Here is a 22,914-nt window from a genome sequence, read left to right as displayed (position 1 = left end):
TTAAATGTTTGATGCTCTGTGAATAGATCTCTTACCTAACTGGACCATAGCACCAACTGTAAAGATGTATTTTAAGTTTTCTGACTCTACTGTGAAGGAGCTCTCTTCCCCGCGACACTATGACAACAGCTGTATTCTGTATTAGTACTAATTCTGGCAACATTAACTCTCTTAAAAATTTTAATATGGTTTCCTTGGGGATGTCAGTGTAATAACCGCATCACACACAGTAACAATTCTGTCTTCTTTCTTTCTGGAAAAACCAAAGCAAAACAAAACAAAAAGACAGCACAGCCATCTCAGCTTAGAGGAAGGTGGCTATACTTTCAAAGGTCTGCCTCATCTCAAAAGCCAAGGAGCCTTTTACTCTTAGCGCGACAAACATTTGTATGTAAATCCTAGACAGTGAGCTGGAGTTTTAGGCCTAACTAAAGATGGAAGGAAAGAAGCTATGTTAGCTCTGGCCAGGCAAGGAGCACATGCCTACCTGTACTTGGATCTGCAGCTCTTTGTCCAGGAGCGCCCTCTTCTTCAGGATCTCAGCTTTGAGCTGCTCCTTGTGTTTGAAGAGCAGAGCAGAGAGCTTGCTGGCATTCTGCTTGCTCCGCTTTTGCTCCACACTCTCCTCGCGCTTGCGTTTCTTAGCCGCCTGTTTCTCTTCTTTATCTATCTTATCCAGAATATACTTCATCACCTGGTTACACACAATCATTCTAGAGAAAAACACACAACCCTTGTAATTTGTAACACTGGCTGCTTCACCCTGAAAGGCAAGGCACCATTTGTCTATGACCCTAATGATGCACAAACTGACTGCAGAGTTTCAAGGCGTGACTATGAGCCACTCTGGACATTAAACTTGGGTAAGACCAAAGCCAAACCAAACTGTGCAGACTCTCAGGTGGGCCTGTGTCTCTCCCTACCTTTGATTTTCTTCTCTTTCAGCTGGAGTCATGGTCTTTTTCTGTTTTAAATGTTCTATTACAGCATTATGCTTCATCACCACCTTGAGAACAGAACAGATCCATAAATGCACGTTTTTATAAGACACAAGTCCCATTAGCACACAGGAGGAAGCACAGCACACGCTGGTGTTTGAACTTGTAAGCACTGTCTAACTAATACAGATAGAAAGCTGCTGGGTGGTCTCAGGTTCTTACCGTGCACCATGCACCGAATTACGCTAAGCACTTGACATTGCTTATTCCCCATTAACACTGAAACGCAGGTATACTTTTTTGTCAACTAAACACCGAGACAAAGTAATCAACCAACTTGCTTGAGTTTAAATAGGAAATAACACAGCCCAAAATTTCACCCAACTCTCATGCTCTGAAGGGCCTCACCCACTGTGCAATCACCAGAATGAAGAGTACCCTGCTCTCTACAAAGATCTGGAAAATGGATACTGAGGTAACACTTGGTTTACAGATGAAATAGTACAAGAGCTGGGATTTGAACAAGTCACAGAGGACTTACGCCTAAAGAAATATTAACTTACACCTTCACAATCATGTACATGATGGAATTTAATCCTAACAATTCCATGTGGTTGGAGAGAGACGAGTTTTAATGTAGATACAGCTCAGGGAGAAAACAGAGCTTCAGAGCTTGGTAAGACGTGAAACCTCTTGCCTAGCGCTGATGGGGTCACATGGCTGCTGACAGGAGTGTCCTCAGAAAGACTGCAGGTCACCAGCTTCGTTTTGGCAGAACTCTAGCTGTCTAAAGCGACTTATTGCACCCAGGGACTACTCCACGATGCCCCTGCTAAACATCACCACCTTATACGAAAGGTATGGACAACATTTGGGTTTAAGACATTTTTACAAAGGTGTGGCAAATAACGCAAATGAATTCAGTCTGTCCACAATTTGCTTAGTCAATAGGCAAATGAAAGAATGACACTTGCAAATCAAATGCCTTCAAATGAATTGCTACATTGTGATGGTGGCCTTACCACTTGGTTTTCTACCAGGGAAAGATGGTTTCTAATAAGCACTGATGCTACATGTCTATTAAGGAGTCCCAAATCAGAACCAGCAAGCAGTGTTTCTGGTCTTCTAAGGTTACCCACCAGAGACCTCGTCTCATTCAGGAAGCTACCACAACCAAAGCACTAAGTCTACCGCACAGCACAATAACTCACGCTACTGAACATGCTGCTTTGACTTAATGACTTTACCTGTTTCTGAATGATCTCACTTTGGTTAGAAGCTTGGAGGGTGTGTTCACGCTCAATTTCTATCTGCTGCTTCTTCTTTTGCTGCTGATCCCTGAGTTGCTGAACCCTCTGCAACTGCTCTTGCACACTGGCTGCCTGCACTGTGACCACACTCTGAACATGCTGAGTCTGCACAGCACTGCTTTGCTGAACTTGAATGGGTAACTGCAGTTTGATTTGCTGGGGCACAACACCTTGCTGAGCCTGTATCTGAGCCACAACCTGTGACTGGATCTGAGAGAGAACCTGGACTTGCTGGAGCTCAGGCACAGCAATGACTTGGGGCTGCAGCTGCTTTGTTTGTAGCTGAGGATAAGACGGGGACGAAACAGTAACTTGACTTAATGTTTGTCCTGGAGAAAGAGTTTGAGTTGAAGACTGTACCTGGGGCTGTGACTGTGGCTGGCCTTGGGAAGGTGTCTGCAGAGATGTGGGGGGCAGGATTGGAATCGGCTGTGAGGTTGTAGTCTGAACTTGGGGTTGCTGTCCAGGAGTCACTTGGGATGGAGTTGATGGGCGTATTCGAGTCAATGGTGGGCTCTGGACACGAACAGGAGACTGTCCTTGAACACTGTTCTGAGGCTGACACTGTTCCTGGGGTTTAGATGGCTGTGCCTGGGAGGGCTGTGCTTCAGAAGGGACATGGGACGAGATAGCTGGCTGGGTCTGGACTTCAGGCTGAGCTGGGGACTGCGGTTGGGGCTGGGGCTGTGCTGCAGGCTGAGGAGTCTGTGGCTGGGCTTCTGCAGGACTCACACTTGATGACTGAGCTGGCGCCATGGTTGTGGCTGGTTGCACCTGGGGCTGGGGTGACAATTTACTCTGTTTTTGTTCCCCTGAACCTGTTAAAAAAACAAAAACAAAAAGACAGAGTGATTTCCCTGACTCTAGGACAGTATGCGGTGAGAAGACTCTGAAGGGACCCTGAAGCTCCAGTAGAGAAGAGGTGAGCCTTCCATTCAGGTGCGCTCAGATTAGGCATCTCCTGGGCTGGAGAGTGAGGTATTTCCTGCATGCCCTCTGCATGTCATCTAGGCATTCTGAGGCGACTCTGTCAAGCTTTGCTCTTCTGCTATGGCCTGGCAACAGTCACTGACAACTTGTAGGAGGCTGGTCAAGTGCTGGGCAGACTCACTCTCCCTAACCCATCTCCAGAGCTGGAGAAGGAAAGTAGGTACAAGGGCCACAGTATCCATTGTTCCACCCCTCCTTTCTATGATTTTGTTTCACTTTAATGGGGAAGGGTACAGGGAGTCTAGGAACAAGGCATGGAAGCACTGAAGCTGGCTGTATCAGCAGTTAAGTTGTTAAGCAGACTGGAGGAGAGTACTGGGCCCTGCTACTCCATAGCAGAGTGACAAGCAGCAACAGTGTTTCTACCTGCTGCTGTAGAAGTGGTGGTGGTGGTGGTGCTGCTGCTGCTGGTGGTGGTGGTGGCGGCGGTCGAGGCTGTTGTAGACAGTGGGGTGAAGAGAAATCGCTGAACGGTACCATTGGGCATTGCAGCTTGCATGAGCTGCTGCCCTGGCCCAGGAAGGACGGTCATCCCCTGAGGTATCAACTGCAACTGTCCAGTGGTTTGACCCTGTCCTTGAATTACTACTGTTAAACCTTGGTTGCCGCCCTGTGGAAAAAGCAGACAACATGGAATATACAGCATTCAAATCACGAATATGTAAAGGGTTTTAATGCAATCCTTTATGTTATGCAGATCCTCCCCTGCAATGGGACCAGGGAAACTGAGGTAAGTTAAAAAAGGGGAATCTATGTGGAACAGCGACGTCAGCACCTCAGAGTTCTAGTCCAAACTCTCCAATGTAGCCATTAAGCCACAAGCAACACACCAGCTCCAGATCCCATTTAATTAATTAGTAAAACGAGGCACTGAGCAGGTATTGATCCCTACAATTGTGAGTCTGAGGCCACCCTGGGCTACAAAGTGAGACTATCTCAAAAATACCCCACTCTGCCAGAAACTCAGGAAAAAACTTACTACTTCCTATGGTTGGGTAACATAAGAACTATTATGTTCAGGTTAAAATTCTTCCTGTATGTGCATGTGTGTATATATTTCATGTATGTGTCTACCTTTTTTAAGAGAGGGTCTCCTGTTGGCTGCTGTAAATGCTAGCTGGCCAGTGAACTTCTGGAGACGGTCTTTGCACTACTGTGTGGTTTTGGTATGGGTTCTGAGAGTCCCGACAAGTCATCAGGCTAGTGGAGCAAGAGCTTTCTTAGGGACTAAGCCTCTTCCCAGTCCTTGACCAATTCTTTGCACACTCTGGGTAGGTGAGTATATTTCTGCGGTTTCTCATTTTGCCCATACTCCTTGTAGTGCGCCTGATAGGCGAGCTCAGTTCTACCTTCCTTTACTTCTCTGTAAACATTCAACTCGAGACAGTGTGAGCTGGGATGTGCTCAAACCCCCATGACACACACTCAAGCCCTCCTTTATTCTGAACTCTCACGAAGTTGCCTGTAGCTTAGTCAGGCTTTAGATGAACAGTAATCCTGCTCCAGTCCAAGCAGCAGCACTATGGCGCAGCTAGGACTTTGCTTCTATTGTCCTAACAACTGAACCCATTGGCTGTGTGCATCAGGTAAGGCTTGTACCAACTAAGCTACATATCCCTAGCTCTTGGGTTTTTATTTTTTCCAAAATTCAATTTATAAATTACTTTAATTAGCTAATTAATTAATTAATTAATGGTTCTTGCAACAATGTCTCCCTTTGTGGTCCAAACCATTCTGGAACTCACAGGCTTCTTGAGAGCTTGGTTAGCACTTTCTGTGTATTTTAAACAGAGTTATAGGGCTTGGGAAGTCCAGCTGGGAGTGCTTGCTTAAAATGTGCGAGACTTTTGGTTTGATCCCGGCAGAAGAAGGAAGGGAGAGAAAAAGAAGGAAAGGTTAAGAAAAAAAGAAAGTAGTTGGAAGTAGTGGCACATGCCTTGGGAGATAGAGGCAAGCAGATCTCTATGAATTCGAGAATAGCCTGGTTTATACAGCAAGTTCCAGCACAGTCAGGGCTATACAGATACCCTTGTCTCAAGAGACAAAAAGAAAAGTGTTAAGTACTTACAAAGATAGGGTAGTATCTTTGTAATCCCAGAATATGGCAGGTATAGGCTGAAAGACTGTGAATTTGAGGCAGGTTTGGAGAGAGAAAGAAAGGAAAGGAGTGTGCAAATGGACGGGTGGGAAGGACATCCTGATTAGCAGAGACTTTGCTGAGATGTGCAAAGCCTTAGGCGCAATCCACAGCACCTCATAAACTAGGTGTTGGCAAACACCTCTAATTCCTCAATTTCACAGCTCTATCTCAGGATATATAAAACGCTGTCTTAAGACAACAAAAGAAAAGAATATTGTACGAAGATAACTTTTCACCTCTTAGTTACGACTTTTGTTTCAGTGAACTGAGCATGTTTTAAATGAGGCATATGGCACTGGTCCACCCTCATAGTCTCCTGTGTGGGGTCAATCAGGCCAGCACCACTGATTGAAAAGCTTGTCTTTCCTCAGCAGTTTGTAAGGCTACCATTGATGTACCGATGTACCGCAAGTACCCAACCGCAAGGAGGGCCACGCTGCATATTAGTGACGCACTGCAGGAAGCTTTTGCTGTTTTATTTGTTTTGTCTTTCTTGGGAAAGGGCCTGACACAGCCCAGAACTTGCTAGGTTGTCAACGATGATCCTCCTGTTTCTCCTTCCCAAGTGTGAACATTATGGGTGCATGCCAGCATTCCCAATTTATGCAATGAAACAGATCCGCCCAGGGCTTTGTGATGCTCCACAAGCACTCCACCAACCACAGTCTATCTCCAGTCTCTACTGTTTTAAGCACACGTGTAGCATGGTCTATGTGCTCCCTCGTGCACGCACATGGAGGTCAGAGGATGACACTGGCTATCTTCCTTATGTTTACGAGCTTGCTGCAGGATGTGCACACGGGCACAAGAGGGCGTTGGATCCCCTGGAGGAGGGTGTTCTGATCCACCATGTGGATGCTGGGTCCTCTACAAGGACCATTTCTTTAGTCTCTTGAGTCTCGTTCAAAAGACGAGAGACACTGAACATGGCACTCCGCGTGTCTGCTGTACTGGCTGGCCAGTGGCTTCCAAAGACTCACTTGTGTCCTCCTAGCTCTCGAGCTACAAATGTCGCCACCACAGCTGCTCTTAAATTTGTTTTAAATTGTGTCTGTATGTATCCCCCAGAGTCCAGAAGAAGGCATCAGATACCATGAAGATGGAGTCACAGGAAGTTGTAACTGACATGGAGGCTAGAAACTGAACTTGGGCAGATGCATTCTTTGCTGCTAAGCCAGCTCTCCAATCCTCACAGCTGGCTTTTTTTTTTTGGTAGGTGATGGGGACTGACCCCAGGTTCCCATGCTTGTGCAGCAAGCACTTAACCCAGAGTTTTGAAATCTATTTGCACACAAGCAAATTCCTGCTCTTCAACAGCATCAGTGTTCTTGTTAATCTCTCCGTATGCCATTGTAAGACTGGGGGGGGGGGGGGGGGGGGGGTACATACCATACGAGTTGAAGATGTGTTACATTTGTTTATTCTGTGGAATACTTGTTTAATGATGCAAAGATGTGTTGCATTCTTTTATGTTACATTTGTTTAACTCCGTAAAGCTGTGTTATTCTGCCTGTCCAAAACACCTGATTGGTGTAATAAAGAGCTAAATGGCCAATAGTGAGGCAGGAGAGAAAGAGGCGGGCTGCCAGGCAGAGAGAATGCGAGAACTCCAGAGAAGAGCAAGGAGTGAGCAAACAAGCAGCAAGGAGAAAAGGAGAGGAGGATGCTAGGGGCCAGTCACTCAGCCAGTCAGGGAGTAAGAAGGAAAGAAAAATAAATAAGAAAGATAAAAAGCCCAGAGGCAAATGCAGTTAAAGAGAAACAGGATAATTCAAGCTAGAAAAGATGGCTAGAAACAAGCCAAGCTAAGGCCGGGCATTCATAAGTCACAATAAATCTCCATGTATGTATTTGTGAGCTGGATGGTGGGCCTTCAAAGAGTAAAAAATAGCCAACTACAGTGGGCTTTTGGGAATTTGATAGAAGACTAGACAACGATATCGGATGTTGCAGGCTATCAATTTCATGCACCCAAATTTTGCATTTTTTTTCTATGAAAATTACCCAATGAAGTTTTGGAAATTGAAAGGCTTATCCCTTTCATTGCTACAGGTCCTAACTGAGGGACTCTAAAGAGCGGAACATTATGTTGCCAATAGTAAGTATTCTTGTTTGACTCCAGGAGGCAGCCATTTCTTATTTCTTCTCTGTGTCATTTTAAAAGGTTTTTACTTATATGTATGAGCATTTGCCTGAATGTACATCTGTGTTCTGTGTGCTTGCCTGGTGTATTCATGGAGGTCAGAAGAGGCATCAGATCCCCCTGAAACTACAGTTTTAGGTAGTTGTGGTGCTGGGAACTAACCTGGGCACTCTGCAAGGGCAGCCAGTGCTCTAACCTCTGAGTCACCTTCCCTGCCCCAAGCAGCCATTTCTAGAAGGATATATACTTCAAAACTGACCTAAGATCAAATGTAAACTTCAGCTCTCAAATGAAAGCAAAGTCACTTACGTGGCCCTGCGTTAATTGAGTGAGCTGAGCCATGGTGAGCTTCACTTGCCCTTGCTGGGGGCGAGGTGGTGGCGGGGCTGAGGGCTGCAGAGTACCAGCTGCTGTTCCTGGACTTAGGCCTTTTTGCCCAGGTGCGGAAGAAGCTGTACTTGGAGCAGAAATGGCAGTGGAAACAGGCTGTCCTCGGATGATTTGAGTCACCACTTGTTGGGGAGCACCTGCGCGAACAAGATACCCTCACTGATCACACGCTCGTAGTATACTTGGAATTAAAACAGTCTGACACTTCAGATGAGCCGTTAATTTCAATCTTCAAATAGACATTTGATTGCCCATAACCCAAGATGAGTACAAACACAGGACCACTGCCAAAGAGTCTTACTAACTTCAATAGAGTGAAGAAACAACAGTACAGGCCAGCTTTAACCCCAGCACTTGGGAGGCAGACGAATATCCGTGAGTTCTAGGTCAGCCTGGCCTACATAGTGAGTTCTAGGACAGCCAGGGATACACAGAGAAAACCAGTCTCGAAAACAAAACCAAAGGCATTTTCTTGGTCATGAAGTAAATTCTCAGCTTTTGGGCTGCATCTATCTGGGTGCTTTCTTGGGAATAATGTACATAAGTCTGGTGGCCTTATGAGATGATGTTCATTATTGCTCCTCCTCCTAAACTTCTGAGTTATTCTCATCCATTCTCTCAAGATGAGCCACAGACTTAAACTGTGATATGAGAGCTTCAGGGACCTGACCCAAGACTATGTCTTGTGCACTACAGATCAGGAACAATACGCAGAAAGTTACCATTTAAAATATGGGACTGTTAAACTACTACAGAAACACAGAACAGACCGCTTCTGGGGACTGGAGAGATGTCAGTGGTTAAGAGAACTTGTTCTTGTCGAGGACCCCAGTTTAATTTCTAGAATCTACACAGCAGCTCATAACTGCCTATAACTCCATCTCCAGACACCAGCCAGGAGCATAGTGCACAGGTATATACTCAATGAAAACACGCATACATGTAAAATGAAGTAAGTAAATCTAAAAACAGACTGGTTCTGGTCAGTAACATGAGAATCACTGAGATAATTTAATAAATATATGTTCTCTTTTAAATATCATCAAACCACACATTCAAGCCACATGTCCTTAACCAAAGTCATCTCTATAGGCCCTCTTTTTGGTTTTTCACTGAATTTTCTATCTCCACTCCCCACCCCACACATGCCAGGGCACAAAAAGCAAAAGCTCTACCATCAAATGCCAGGTCTAGGTCACAGTCTTCAACTCTTAATATCATAGCTGTTTCTGCTTACAGCAATTTGTGATTGATTCAAGGTCTGACACTGCTTTTGCATTTTCCATGTACTTTTAAAAACCTTTGTTCTCTCGACTGTAACGGTCTGAATGCTATCTTTTATACCTGTCAGAGGTATGCCTTACTCACTTTGTAAGTGAAGCTGAAAAGGAGACAGAATGGACAGCATCTCTGTTTATAACCCACCATGGATTAGAAAGCTAATGTGCACTTAAGCACTAATGCAAATTGGTAGAGAGGGCCAAACAGAGAGGAGTGTTACAATTTCCTAGATGTGTTGTCCACATACTAAAACAGTAATGCTACATGTATGAATACCTGGCTGCACCATCACAGGAGTTCGAATAATTGCCTTGCCTAGTGTTGATTGTTGGAGGGGTGTTCTAATCACCGTCATACCAGGACGGATCTGAGGCCCCGTGAGTACCTGTGGACAAACAGAGACAATGCATTAAAATTGCGAGAGCAGGTGTGATGGAGCACACCTTTAACCACAGCACCCAAGGCAGAGGCAGAGGGATCTCTGGTCTACAGAGTGAATGAGTTCCAGGACAGCCAGGGCTACACAGAGAAACTGTCTCAAAAAACAAAATCAAAACAAAAAGAGAGATAAAACTGCTTCAAAATGACTAAAACACATTGGACCTAGAATTCAAGTTCCTTAAACATTCTACAGAGATGGCAGAGAATAGCACTATTTTATTTATATATATATATATATATATATATATATACACATACACACACATATGTATATATATATATATATATATATATATACACACACATACATACATAAACACACACACACGGTTCTGCTACGTAGTCCTGGATGCCCTGAAACTCACTATGTAGACCTTTGCCTCCCCACTATTACATTTGAAATTGTAGTCAGTGTTGGTATAAAGGTGGAATTTTGAAGATAGAAACTTTAATTCAAATGTAGTATGAATTTGTTGCCATTGATGACAAAAATTGCTGGGAGACTAAGAGGCGGAAGAAAGACTCAGCTTTGTCACTACTGCTCAAGAAACCTGGAGAATATAATAAATCAACAAAAATCCAATATCCTTTCACAGTAAAACATGACATTAATGACCATATAACTTCAGTTTTATAACTAGAGCCAGAACATTCTGACTTTAAGTTTTTTTCCATACTAGCGCCAAAGAAATGCTGTACCTCATATGTGTACCTAATAGCTGAGATACGGTATACGTCAATATACAGTTTATGTCAATCCACTCTTTTTTTGTTTGTTTTGTTTTGTTTTTCGAGACAAGGTTTCTCTGTAGCTTTGAGGCCTGTCCTGGAACTAGCTCTTGTAGACCAGGCTGGTCTCGAACTCACAGAGATCTGCCTGCCTCTGCCTCCCAAGTGCTGGTTTAATGCGCCACCACTGTCCGGCTTGCTTTCTTTCTTTCTTTCTTTCTTTCTTTCTTTCTTTCTTTCTTTCTTCCTTCCTTCCTTCCTTCCTTCCTTCTTTCCTTCCTTCCTTCCTTCCTTTCTTTCTTTCTTTCTAAGATTCATTTATTTTATGTGCATTGGTGTTTTGCTCACATGTTTATTTGTGTGAGGTTGCTGGATCCCTTAGAACTGGAGTTACAGTTGTGAGCTGGCATTTGGGTGCTAGGAATCAAACCAGGGCCCTCTGGAAGAGCAGTCAGTGCTTTTAACTACTGAGCCCCCAATCTGTTCTCTTTTGACCAGAAAGAATATAGGTGAATTAAAACAAAGGTGAGAGAACTCTTGCAAAAGGGAGGGGCTTCAAGAGAGGGTTAGGAAGTAAAGCCTGTTCCACTGCTATTCATCAAGTCATACACAATTCTCTCTAGAAAATCTTGGCAAATAATTATTATCTTTGAACAATACCAGTCAGTATGCAACTAACCAAATGCCAAAGTTAATACATCACATAACATTTTTGTTTATGACCAATATAAAAAATTGCCAAGCGGTAGCGGCACACCTTAAACCCAACATCCAGGAGACAGAGGCAGGTAGGTCTCTGAGTTTGAAGTCAGTCTGGTCTACAGAAGTTCCAGGACAGCCAAGGCTACAGAGAGAAACCCTGTCTTGAGGGAGAAAACAAAACAAAAAACCCCACAAATATGTATTTTTCCAAACTGGCACTTCATCACAGATTAAATCATAGTAAAGAAAGACAAATTGTACTGATGCTGAAAGAGACCACAGGAATGTTACCCTGATGTGTTCGACACTCCTCCACAGAGAAACCCTTGAGGAACACTTACCTGGGATGTGGTAGTGGTTCCTGCAGAGGCTGAGGTATTAGGCCTAATTGTTACTGTGGCAGTCCTGGGCTGGAATGAAGTAAAGGTCTGCTGACTAGGACCCGTTGTCGATGGAATGATACCCAGGACTTTCTGCTGTACCTGGACCACGCCTTAAAGAGAAATGAAGAAGACATGAGGCGCTACCCTTTGAGGAAAGGTATGAGGTTCTGCTTGGCATCTGAGGAAACTACGTGTGGTGGGTTGCAGAGTGGGCTACACAGAATGTGAGACCTGACGACTGAAACCAGTGAGGAGGAGATGGAGTGATGGCGACAGCATGATCTGGCGAAGGTGAACTCAAACTCTGTGAGGTTCCCTTACCTCCTTGTGTTGCTGGCACATTTACAGCGACAATCTTGCTGTTTGCAGGAAGTGGCAGTTTGGTAATTACTTTTCCTGCCATAGTGACGGGATTGCCTGTAATTTGGAACGTCTGACCTGTGCTGGCAATGGTTGTAGCAGAGGTGGCAGCTGTGCTGGTAGCTAATGGGGTATAAGACATTTAATAAGCTTTAGATTTTAAAGAACCAGCAGTGCAGTGACTTCTAGGAAGGGCACCGATGCATGAAATGCGGCTCATCTGTATTTAATAAAATCACTCCTCTCTGCTCCAAGTGCACTATGTGGACAGTGAAGGCGAGGACCGCAGAGAGGAACTCCACACAGAGCAACTACGACAACAGCTGCATACGACAACAGCTGCACAGCCTGCCTGCGCAAGCAGTGGAGCAATGCTCTCAAGAAATGAAGGTTAGAGATGCCCTCCTCTCCCCCACGATGACAGCGATGCTTCATTCATCCCAGCCCTACCTGAATTGGACTGGCCTTGCTTCACCCATGTGGCAAAGGTTTGGTGGAAGTTCTTGTTTTGCTGGAATGTTACTGTGGCAGGAGACCCAACTTTGGTGGCTAGCACCATCTTTGTTCCAGGGGTAACTGAGCCACTTAAGGGAGCCACCATCACCTTCTGAGCTGGAGAGACGGTGCTGCTTGTGCTGTTTGTTGGGGATGTGGTAGACGCAGCAATGACTGCAGGCTTCTGCTGCTCCAAACGTTTCTGAGTCAAGGAGAGGAAATGTGAACTCAGTTTTATACGACAAACCCCATTTTGCAGGATTTCTTGATCTTAAACTATCAAAAAGAAAGCATGCCTAATTTTTCATTGGCTCAATCCCCAAGTCTACATGACTATAAATTGTCCATAAATAAAATTTAAAGGTTCAAAATGTTCTTAATAATATCTAGCTTTCAGAGTGAGAAGAAATGTGGGAAAAATCTTACTGGAGACATTATTAACACCATATCAGAGTCAGAGCAGAAGAAAGGGGGTGGGCCTGTTTCATGGCAGAAGCATAACTTAACCAATCAAAAAGAGCAGTAATTTTTACCCTTACTATTCAGGTCAGCAAACTGTGATCAAGATAAATGGGAATTATAAATAGTTTTGAGACTTTGTTATTGTTTATTCATAGACAGTCCATTCTGTAGCCCAAATTGGCCTGCAAAAAACTATATAGCTCACTGTGATCTTGAACTTGAAGCAATCCTCCTGCTTCAACTTCCTATGTACTGGGACTAATTCATGTGCCAAATAATTAAAAGGAACTTTAAATGCTAGAGAAGGGAAGAATCTCATCATCAGACACCAGAGTTCCTGGGGATAGAGCTCAGTTGTTAGAGTGCTTGTCTAGCATGCACGAGGCTCTGGGTTCATTATTCAGTACTGCTAAAAATGAAAATAAAATAAAAAAAACACAGTACTGAAGTGTGGGAAGCATATTTGTAATTCCAACTCTCGGGGGAATTTTCAAATTCAAGACCAGCCTAGGTTACAGAACAGGGTTCACTCTAAAAAATCAGGCTGGGTGTGGTGATGCATGCGTTTAATCCCAACGCTCTGAGGCAGAAAGAGGCCATTCTCTGTGAGTTCAATGTCAGCTGCCTCTATACACAAAGTTCCAGGTCAGCCAGGAGTACACAGAGAGACCCTGTCTCAAACAAAACAAAAAATCCAAGCAAAATAGGTGGAAAGGACAATTTGTATGTTTTTAATGAAAGACTGGTGGAATTTATCCATAGTTAACCAATGGTGGGGTCTAATGAGCAACAGCAGAGTCTTCCAAGAGGTAGGACTGATTGGATGCGGGCACCTCATTTAGCAATACTTCTCACCAAATCACAAAGCGGGCACTGCAACATTCAACATGAGGGAACTGAGGCTCAGACCGGTTGGGCAACTGGCCCTAGGACGCACAAATGGGCTGTGATTAAGCCCATTAAGATCCATGCAATGGTAAGGCTTGTCTTGAATTTGAGGATGCTCGACATACAGAGCAACACTGTCTCAAAACCACAAACAAGAAGTGGACATTGTGGTTCATGCCTGTAATTGCAGTGCAAGGGAGACAGAGGCAGGAGGACTACTGTGAGTTTGAGGCCATCTTGAGTCACACATTGAGATCTGGGAAAGCCTGAGTCTCATACAGTGAGAGTCTCAAAGTCTATTGAGCCCAAATCCCAGGCTTCGCCTCTGCTCTATGATTATACCCATTCTGTTTGAATTGTTTTTGCAGACAGATCATATGCCTGAAAAAAAGTTGAAGTGTTTTATACCAATGCCCATTTTTCAAAATAGAAGCACTTTAGTTTTGCATACTTAGAGATGTCATTTGATCAAATTAGTTAAAAGAAAAACAGAGCAAAGAAACAGGCACATAATTAAGAGTATTTCCCTGGGAGAAAATGTATTAAAAACCTAAAGTGCTACTCTAAAACAAACGAAGAAGTACCACTTAAGGTTGTATGGCGGAGATGACAAAAGATACCTCTAAAGGCGAGAGCAGCTTGGCAGCAGTGGTGATAGACACCTTTAATACTAGTACTAGGGAGGCAGAGGCAGGAGGATCCCTGAGTTCGAGGTCAGCCTAGTTTATAGAGCAAGTTCCAGGACTACAAAGAGAAACCCTGTCTCGAAAAAACCAAAACAAAACAAAGAGCAGAACTAGCCAGTTGCTATAGTAACAGAGATGCTTGTGATTTTCTTTAAATTTCCACGGCAGAACTGAGCACATGACCCAAAAATACTATTTTCTCAAATTTTAAGTTTAGAGAAAGAGACAGCAATTTGAAAGAAACAAAATATTGAAATATGTGCTTTATAAAATATGTAAAAAAAATGGCTTGAAACCTAAAAAGTAAGTTTTTAAGATATGTGCAACTGGGGCTGGAGAGATGGCTGCTGTTACAGGATCAAGGCTCATTCCCAACACCTGCATAGTGGCTCACAGTCATCTATTAACTCCAGCTCCAGGGGACCCGATGCTGAATATCACAGACTCCACACATGCATGTGGTGCACAGACATACATGCAGGCAAAACACTCACACACATAAAGCTAATATAAATGTGTAGCTATGTTGGCATAACTTCGAGTAAACACACTGTTTCACCTCTGTCCTCTAGGTGCCCTTCCCTTGATTCTCAGGTAAGAATTCTGATCACTCTGTGGGATGCCAGAAAACAACTGACTGCGTGCACAGATTATCATAAACTCGGGGCCTTAGTAAAGATGACGTCTTCACAGGCTGCACTGGAGTTCAGCAGAAAAAAAATCTTTTTATAAACTACTTAAAGAATTGTAAAAATAACCAGAAGGAGAATTTAACACACTACAGCCAGGTACACGATTTGCCTGAGTTTGGCTGAAAAGGTCAATCTGCTGTACTTCGGGGCCCTGCTGGCCGGGGAGGCCCCTTTGGGCAGTGATCCCTGTCTGCTGTCCACTGACCTTAGCCTGCTGCTCCACCGCTTGGGCCTTTTCTTTCTCCACTCTGTAGGGGGGAAAAGGAGCAACTCATCAGAAACCGTTTAATAAATGAAATCTGATTGACTTTGGCATCATACAAAAGCATGGACTATTTCTGTTTTAAATGAACATTTAAGATATTTTAAAAAGAATAATACTAACACACTAAAGTTTAGAAATAAGACTTAAATAAACTACTTAGAGATAGTACACAACATCAAAAGGTAGAGAAAAGCTAATCCGAATGGACTACAGTGACAGCTGCCGTGAAAACTCTCCAGCTCTGAAGTGACAGAAGCACCAGTATGACCAGGCGTTAGCCGATTACCTCTCAGCAAAAGCCCTGATCTCCCAGAGTTCCAACTCCTCTTCTGCCACCCAGGTTTCAATGATAACAGGACCCGTCTGCTTGGGCATTTCAGGTCTCTTTGGCCGCAGTGCACTTGACCGAAGGCCTTTCCGCTGAGGTGTGGGTGTTTCTTGGAGAAAGAAACCAGAATGTTTTCAGCAAGACTGTTTGAATGGAGTTCTGACATCTCATCTCAAGGAGCATGGCAGTGGCAAACTACATTTTGTAGTTTGATACAGGGTCTGCTACCTAGCCCAGGATGCCACCACCAGCCAAACTTTTCCTGCAAACCCCTGAGACCAATGGTCTACATTGCAATTCTGGACCAAAGTGCCTGTGGCAGGAGAGATGGCTTAGTGGTTAAAACCACTGCTTGCTATTCCAAAGGACCCGAGTTCAGTCCTCAATATCTACATGGCAGCTCACAATTGTGCTTAACCTCAGTCTAAGAGGATCCAATGCTCTTTTCACATCTCCAAGACACGAGGCACACACATGGTATACAGGCACACCTGCAGGCAAGACACCCATATACATAAATAATTCAAACAAACAAACAAACAATGTCTGGAGGCTGAAGAGATGGCTCAGGGGTTAGGAGCACTGGCTGCTCTCACACAGAGGACCCAGGCTGAATCCTAGGACCCACACGGCAACAGTTCACAACCAGCTGTAACTCCAGTTTCAGGGGATCCGAAACCTTCATCTAGACTCTACACATTCAGGCAAACACCAATGCACAACATGTTGAAAAAGAATCAGTGGAAAAACAAACAATGTCAAAGTTACATGCTGCTGTGTTCCAATTATTTGTAAAGCAGGCAGTCATCAAGGCTCATGGGAAATGGCTTGCCAACCCAGATAAAGGGCTTGTGGGCCTTTATACCCCTTTCCTCTGCTTAGGACTCTATTCCTCATCCCTTCTCCAGATGTGACTAAGAGCAATTCATTGTTGAGACTCCAAAACCAATACAATCTCTTTCAAGGATTTAGCATTTCTAGGAGGAAAGCTGAGAGCTGTGACACTGGGGAAGGGGCGAGAAGGACAAATTCTTGACAATACCCACTCTAGGGCTCACTTGAGACTGCTGCTCCTTGACCTGGTGAGACTCTGAAACAAGGGGTCAGATTGATAAAATTTCTTTGTCAATGAGAAAGAGCAAGGGGAGTCCTGGAGAAGAGTATGGCACCCCACAGGTACACAGCAGCTGAGTGTATCTTTGATTGGCTCACCAGGAAGCAAGGCCAATAACCACAAAGGAAGGAACTTCCCTGCTGTGCTGTGCGTGTTTGTTCCCTCTTCTTCCATGTAAGCTGCTGCATGGCACAGAACTCACTATGGAACACAAGCCATACTATCTTTCTGCCTCAGACCCCTGAGTGTTGAGTCTGTGCCACTGCACTCAGACTGTGGGTCACCTTTGCTGGTTTGAAAGACTAAACCCAAGCTGGAGTCCTTCACAGCTGAGCTGCAATACTCCCCCACCCCCACCCCCGCATTCAGGAGATAGGTTACATTTGCCCAATATAAAAAGGGATCCAAAAAAAGGATGAAGAAGATATAAAAATCTCTCAGTAAGATTTAAAACACTGTACAATAAAGAGGAAGGGGCCTTGTCCAGGGCCCAGAGCAACAGTTAGATACCAGGGAGCAGAGGGCAGTAGAACCTGGACTACAGGGAGCAATGTGAGACAGTGGTGGTGACCATACTGGAGGAGCTGCAGTCAGCAGTGGGGCTTAGGGAGTCCATCTCACCTCTAACACCCCAGAGGGGCAAAGACCCAGGGGAACTGTCTCCTTACTTCCACTGTGCCTTCACCTGCTTGCTGCTATGTGTTCCTACTGAACTTGGCAAGGTGTGATTACTAAGTGAAAGAATCCCACTGTATCTAGTATAGAGTGGGAAAATCCCCCTCCTCACTGGGGAATTTACTTGCAGATCATAATGAAGATGATTTTTACAGAGCAATGCTACTTAGAGATGTGAGTGAGATTTGCCAAGGATGGAAAATGACAAGGAAAACAGCTATGTACCATCACCCAAGGTTAGGTCCGAGTTCCTTGATCAGAATTAATCACAGGTTTTGGTGTGCACCTTGAAAAAACAAAAGTTGTGGAAGGAAATTAAATGACCCTATTGTGTGCACAGAAAAAAGAAAAACAGATGGCTAGCTATATAGATAGCCCGCTTGGTTGAGGCTTCATAGAGCGAAGAGGACAGGAATCTGCTGCACTGAAGCTGCCAACAGCTCCTACCAGTGCAGAAACTGCCCGAAATCTTCTCGGCTCGCTTAACACCTTGCTAATCAAGTTTTGCCCCCTTAGATAAATCTGCTGTGTGTTTAGTAGTCGCCAACTCCACACCTTCTCTCCAGTTTCTCTGGACTCTGGCTCAGGAGATGCTGGAACAAACAGATGTCTGCCAGGAGTAGATCTGTGCTCTGCCTACCGATTGTGTGCCTGGATAGCAGTGGTTGGTCACTGTGATAGTATCCTACTCTTTCCCAGGACAGAAATGACCTTATCAGTATTCTTTCAAGTGGGGGTTATCCCTATCATTATTCACTAAAATGAACTGTGAGTTAGTATCAGTAAAGGTATACATGGTATACATTTAGGGAGAATAATTTTCAAAAAGTGTTTGTGAAGAAGACATTTTCTCTTCCCATACTTAATATTTTCTTATTTATGCATATGTGCATGTCTCTTATGACTATCTTGAGTAGTTTGTATTAGTTTTTTTTGTTTTGTTCGTTTTACTTTTTCAGTTTTCGAGACAGGGTTTCTCTGTTTAACATTCCTGGCTGGGGACTGGAGAGATGGCTCAGTTGTTAAGAGCACTGGCTGCTCTTCCAGAGGACCTGGGTTCAATCCCCAGCACCCACATGGCAGCTCACAAGTGTCTGTTAACTCCAGTTCCAGGGGATCCGATACCCTCACATAGACATACATGCAGGCAAAACACCAATGTACATAAAATAAGAATAAATAAATTAAAAACACCCCGGCTGTCCTGGAACCTGCTTTGTAGACCAGGTTAGCCTCAAAATGATAGAGATCTGCCTGCCTCTGCCTCCCGAGTGCTGGTGCATTAGTTTTAACACTAAGGATATTTAAAAAAAAAAAAAGATTTAGTTTTACTTATATGCATGTGTGTGAGCCTGCATGAATTTATTTGCAGAAGTTCATGGAATTCAGATGAGGGCCTTGAAGCCCCCTAAACTGAAGTTGTGAACCAACATGTAGGGGCTGGGAATTGAACCTGCATCCCTGGCAAGAGAGGTAAGCACTCTTAACTACTGAGCCATCTCTCTAGCCTGCAGTCTGTTTGTTTTTTGAAATGGGGTCCCACTCTGATGGCCTGGGACTCACAACGATCTCCTGTCTTGGCAGGTAGTCTTATTTATTTATTAATTTAGATTTTTTTCGGGACAGGGTTTCATGTGTAGCTTTGGAGCCTAATTTATCTATTTATTATTTAGATCCCCCTTTCCCCCCAGAGATAGGGTTTCATCTGTAGCTTTGGAGTCTGTCCTGGAACTCGCTCTTGTAGACCAGGCTGGCCTCAAGCTCACAGAGATCTGCCTTCGGTGCAGGTAGTCTTATGTCTCTTAACACAGGCGTAGTTTGTGGTGTAAGGTAAGCAATTAAAGAGACAATTACTAGCAAATCTCAATTAACAGAACACACAGCCAACAGGCCAGTGATGATCTATTTCTTACCTTTTGGTGCTTCTGGAACTCCAATCGGGCAAATGATCTTCCTGATACAATACTCAGAACGAATGCCATAAGGACCCACATCACGCCTCTTAATTATCTCTGTGGTTGTGATTTCCGTTTCAGATGTTTCTATGGGAACATGATTTACACACTGTTAACAATCATCTGAAATATGAAGAAACTGAGAACATGTAGCACTCGGTACTTCTTTAAAGCTGTGGATCTGGCGTGTCCTTTCAGAACACCTGGGTCATGAATAGCACAGCAACACTGCATGACAATAGTGAGCTTCTTCTCAAAGAGGCTATGACGCTGCTGGTTGTTTCTGCAGCAGGTTTGTGCTACTCAGGCAGATCATCCCTTTCCTTCTGATACACTGCAAGGGTTCCCTCTATAGCCCAAGTTGGTATAAAACTTAATACATAAGCCCAGGCTGGCATCAAACATGTGGCAATCCTTCCACCTCAGCATGAGTGACAGGAAGGAAAAAAAATGACATAAGGTCCAAGTTAACTCCCAGAGGCAGCACCCAGTCAGAGCTGTGTTTGAAGATCCAGGAATCTCGAGTCAACTGACTCACGCTCTGGAAGAATAACTATCATTTGAACATTTACACGGGTCTATGTGTGCTGACTCACCTAGAATGTGAACCTTGCTCCTTAACCTTGACTTTATGGCACTCAGAAAACTTGAGCAAGGTTAAATTCTACAAAATAAAACAAGCATTTAATAAATTTAGTAAATGGCACATGATTTGATTTGATTTTTGTGCACTGCTAGGGGTCGAGCTCAGAGCCTTGTACATGCTAGGTGAGTGTTATAGCCACAGAGCCATTTTTAGTTTCTTGGTTTCTTTTGTTTGAGACAGTTGCTTTAGCTGGCCTTGAGCTAAGTAATCCAAGCAAGTCATTAATTAGGCCCTTTTGCCTCAGCCTCCTAAGTAGCTGACATTAAGAGCCTGTGCTGCCAAGTCTGGCTACCTCTTCTGCTACACGGCCCCATGTAGTCAGAGGTGAGGATTACCTAGAAATTTTGATCCTCTCTCTTTTAGCTCCTCAGTGGTAAGGCTACAAGCATACCACCACAGCCAGGTTATGCAGTGCTAGGGACCTAACATGGGTCCACACGTTAGTGCACAAGATATGTACTCTAGCAGCTAAACTATATCCTTAGCCTGTATCTCTTAAACTTAAAGTCCAACTCCCTTACCTGTCCGTGTAGTCCCTCCTCCTGGAGGAGCTTTGGCTGCCATGTCATCCCATCTCAAACTGGCCCATAGTAACCGTAACATCAGGCTCACTCCCGCTAGGGATTTTACCGTCTGAAGTCTATACCTGAAAGAACAACCCAGATCAACTACATATAAACATACAAACACACACTCACACACTCTCTTCCTCTCAAGGAAACTGAAGGACATGTTTGTGGTGCTCACTGTAACCTCAGTGTCTACAACATGGCTCTGGAAGACTGTGGCATTACATGTTCTTTAAAGGAATAGCTTAGAGTTCCTAGGATAACATTTAAATCATCTAGATTCATTTCCAATGCCATATAAATAGGTAAGGTTTTATCTTAAGATCAGTAAGACAATAATTTAAAGATTTTTATATGAATCAACTAAAATATATGTATGAAAAACTATAATCAATAACCATGTTACTAAATATGGAATTTTGAAGATAAAACCAAGACAAAATAGTTTTTGCTAAAACAAAAAAAAATCTGAAAATGTTTATATTTTATCAAAGAGTGAAACAAAAACAAAACACTATTAGTGCAAGAAGACCTTTTTGAACTGAAGAGAATTTTGTAGTCCACGATGGCTCTTGAAAATGAGCATTACACACACTATAAATACTAACAATGCGGTGAGTTTGGAATCCTATGAAGAAAGCCATTTCCAGAAACACACAGTCCTGCATCAGCTACTCTGATGAAGAGAAGGAATCCAGGCTCATGTTTTTCCACGAGCATGAGTATAAATTTACTAAATATGCCTTTCTTTTTAAAAATAACACTAAAGACACATGTGAAAATGAATTTACTCAATTTCAATGAAGATTTTAATCCTAAAATGAAATTAACTGTAATTCATATAAAAGCAGTCAGTGACTGTCAATTCCCTATTACAACTGGCATAATTAGATTCCCCTTTGGACATTTCCATACTACACGAAGTGAATATCTATCTGGCTGAATGCAGTACAGAGGAAATCTACACAGTGGAAATTATTTCCTTCATGAACAGGCAAATGGTTCATCTTAAGAGGACAATTTTGCACTGGAAAAGCAATGCTTTTTCTGTTACTATCGTGGGAGAAATGAACAACGTCAGAAGGTAAAGCTCTAAGCAATTGTTACTGCACCTCTGCCAATTTCTGTCTCCACCTGTGACATATTCTCTTCAGGTTAGTTAACATCCCAGGAATCCTCGACCCAGAACAGAGCCTTTAAGATGCTGACTAGTGCAGAGATATTCTGGGAGGAACAAGGCGTCTGTCACTTCAGGCACATCCCATGGAAAGTCTTGTGCCAGTTTGGTGTGTCAGGAAAACAAGCATTTCTTATTCTCTTTCTCCTTTGCTTGTTCTCTAGGGTCAAATAATAACTTCAAATCCTCACTCTGCCTGTCTTGCCTCAAGCACCTCCACTGTTCTGATGACAGAACCCAAGATCTTGTACTCTACCAACGCCCCATGGATTATCAGCTTGCTGTCTCACTCACTCATGCATTCAAACAATGGAGTGCTGCCAAAGGGCCAGGACTGAACAAAGCTGGGTTACAGAGAAGTCTATTAGAATCTACCTGGAAGAGCTGTAAGAGAAGCAAGTCCTTAGGTCACGGGGGCACACACGAGAAGGAACAAAGTGTAAAAAGCACACACTTCTCGGACACTACATCCTGCGCAGTTATGGCTAGAGGGGTGGGTGCAAATGGCGATGGAGCTTGCATGGAGAAGAAAGCAGAAGTCAGAATGAGCTGTGCCAGAGAGAAGGCTTAAAGGAAAGCACTTAAACTAGACACGCAGGCTTCCCCTCCCTTCCCTGCAGGAGAGAGCAGTCCACCAATCACTCAGAATAGCCCAGGTAGAGAGCAGGACCCCTCTAAGAGCATTATGGGGAACAACTGCCAGTTTGAAATGACAGTGACACAGAGTCTTGCCAGGGAAAACAGGTATAAGGAAATGTATGTACAGAGGTCAAAAAGGTTTTACTGCACCCATGAGACAAGTGTCAATTTTCCTAAAGTGCTCGGCTTTAACATTACATTTAAAAATATGTATCACACATACAGCTGGGCCTACATGTAGTCTTAACTACCTATGAAGCTGAGGTGGGAGGACAGGAGTTTGAGACCGGCCTGGGCTGCATAGCTAGACCCATAAGAACCACCCCCAACAAACAAATGTGAATAAACAAATAAATAGAGTGAGAATCCCATCAGCTCTTGGAATTCTTCTACTAAGCAGTAAACACACGAGACTCAAAGGTTAGTATAAAAATGCACTTTACATAGTTTTTGTAGTATTTTTAAAAAAGTTTTCTCAATCAAAATAACACATATCTTTACCCATGCTTCCATTAG

General features: G+C 43.7%; 1 protein-coding gene across 12 annotated transcripts in view; it reads right to left on the bottom strand.

Moving 5' to 3' along the window:
* Positions 1–22,914, bottom strand: part of Bptf (bromodomain PHD finger transcription factor) — a 109,437-nt gene that overhangs the window by 14,594 nt on the left and 71,929 nt on the right. For 6 of the 12 annotated variants that reach the window (XM_075990312.1, XM_075990305.1, XM_075990306.1 and 3 more), the window contains 12 exons: positions 20,535–20,659; positions 19,326–19,454; positions 15,582–15,732; positions 15,236–15,278; positions 12,258–12,504; positions 11,406–11,557; positions 9,469–9,577; positions 7,831–8,048; positions 3,605–3,848; positions 2,186–3,066; positions 924–1,006; positions 488–713 (listed from right to left, as the gene is read on the bottom strand). In XM_075990312.1, coding sequence (XP_075846427.1) covers positions 488–713; positions 924–1,006; positions 2,186–3,066; positions 3,605–3,848; positions 7,831–8,048; positions 9,469–9,577; positions 11,406–11,557; positions 12,258–12,504; positions 15,236–15,278; positions 15,582–15,732; positions 19,326–19,454; positions 20,535–20,659 — 2,608 coding nt within the window. Of the gene's footprint in view, positions 1–487; positions 714–923; positions 1,007–2,185; positions 3,067–3,604; positions 3,849–7,830; positions 8,049–9,468; positions 9,578–11,405; positions 11,558–11,768; positions 11,931–12,257; positions 12,505–15,235; positions 15,279–15,581; positions 15,733–19,325; positions 19,455–20,534; positions 20,660–22,914 lie in introns of all 12 variants that reach the window. The other 6 variants (XM_075990311.1, XM_075990314.1, XM_075990317.1 and 3 more) reach the window with 2 other exon arrangements.

The sequence above is a fragment of the Microtus pennsylvanicus genome, chromosome 11 (assembly GCF_037038515.1).
Source record: "Microtus pennsylvanicus isolate mMicPen1 chromosome 11, mMicPen1.hap1, whole genome shotgun sequence".
Lineage (NCBI taxonomy): Eukaryota > Metazoa > Chordata > Mammalia > Rodentia > Cricetidae > Microtus > Microtus pennsylvanicus.
This window is presented reverse-complemented; position numbering and strand designations above follow the sequence as displayed.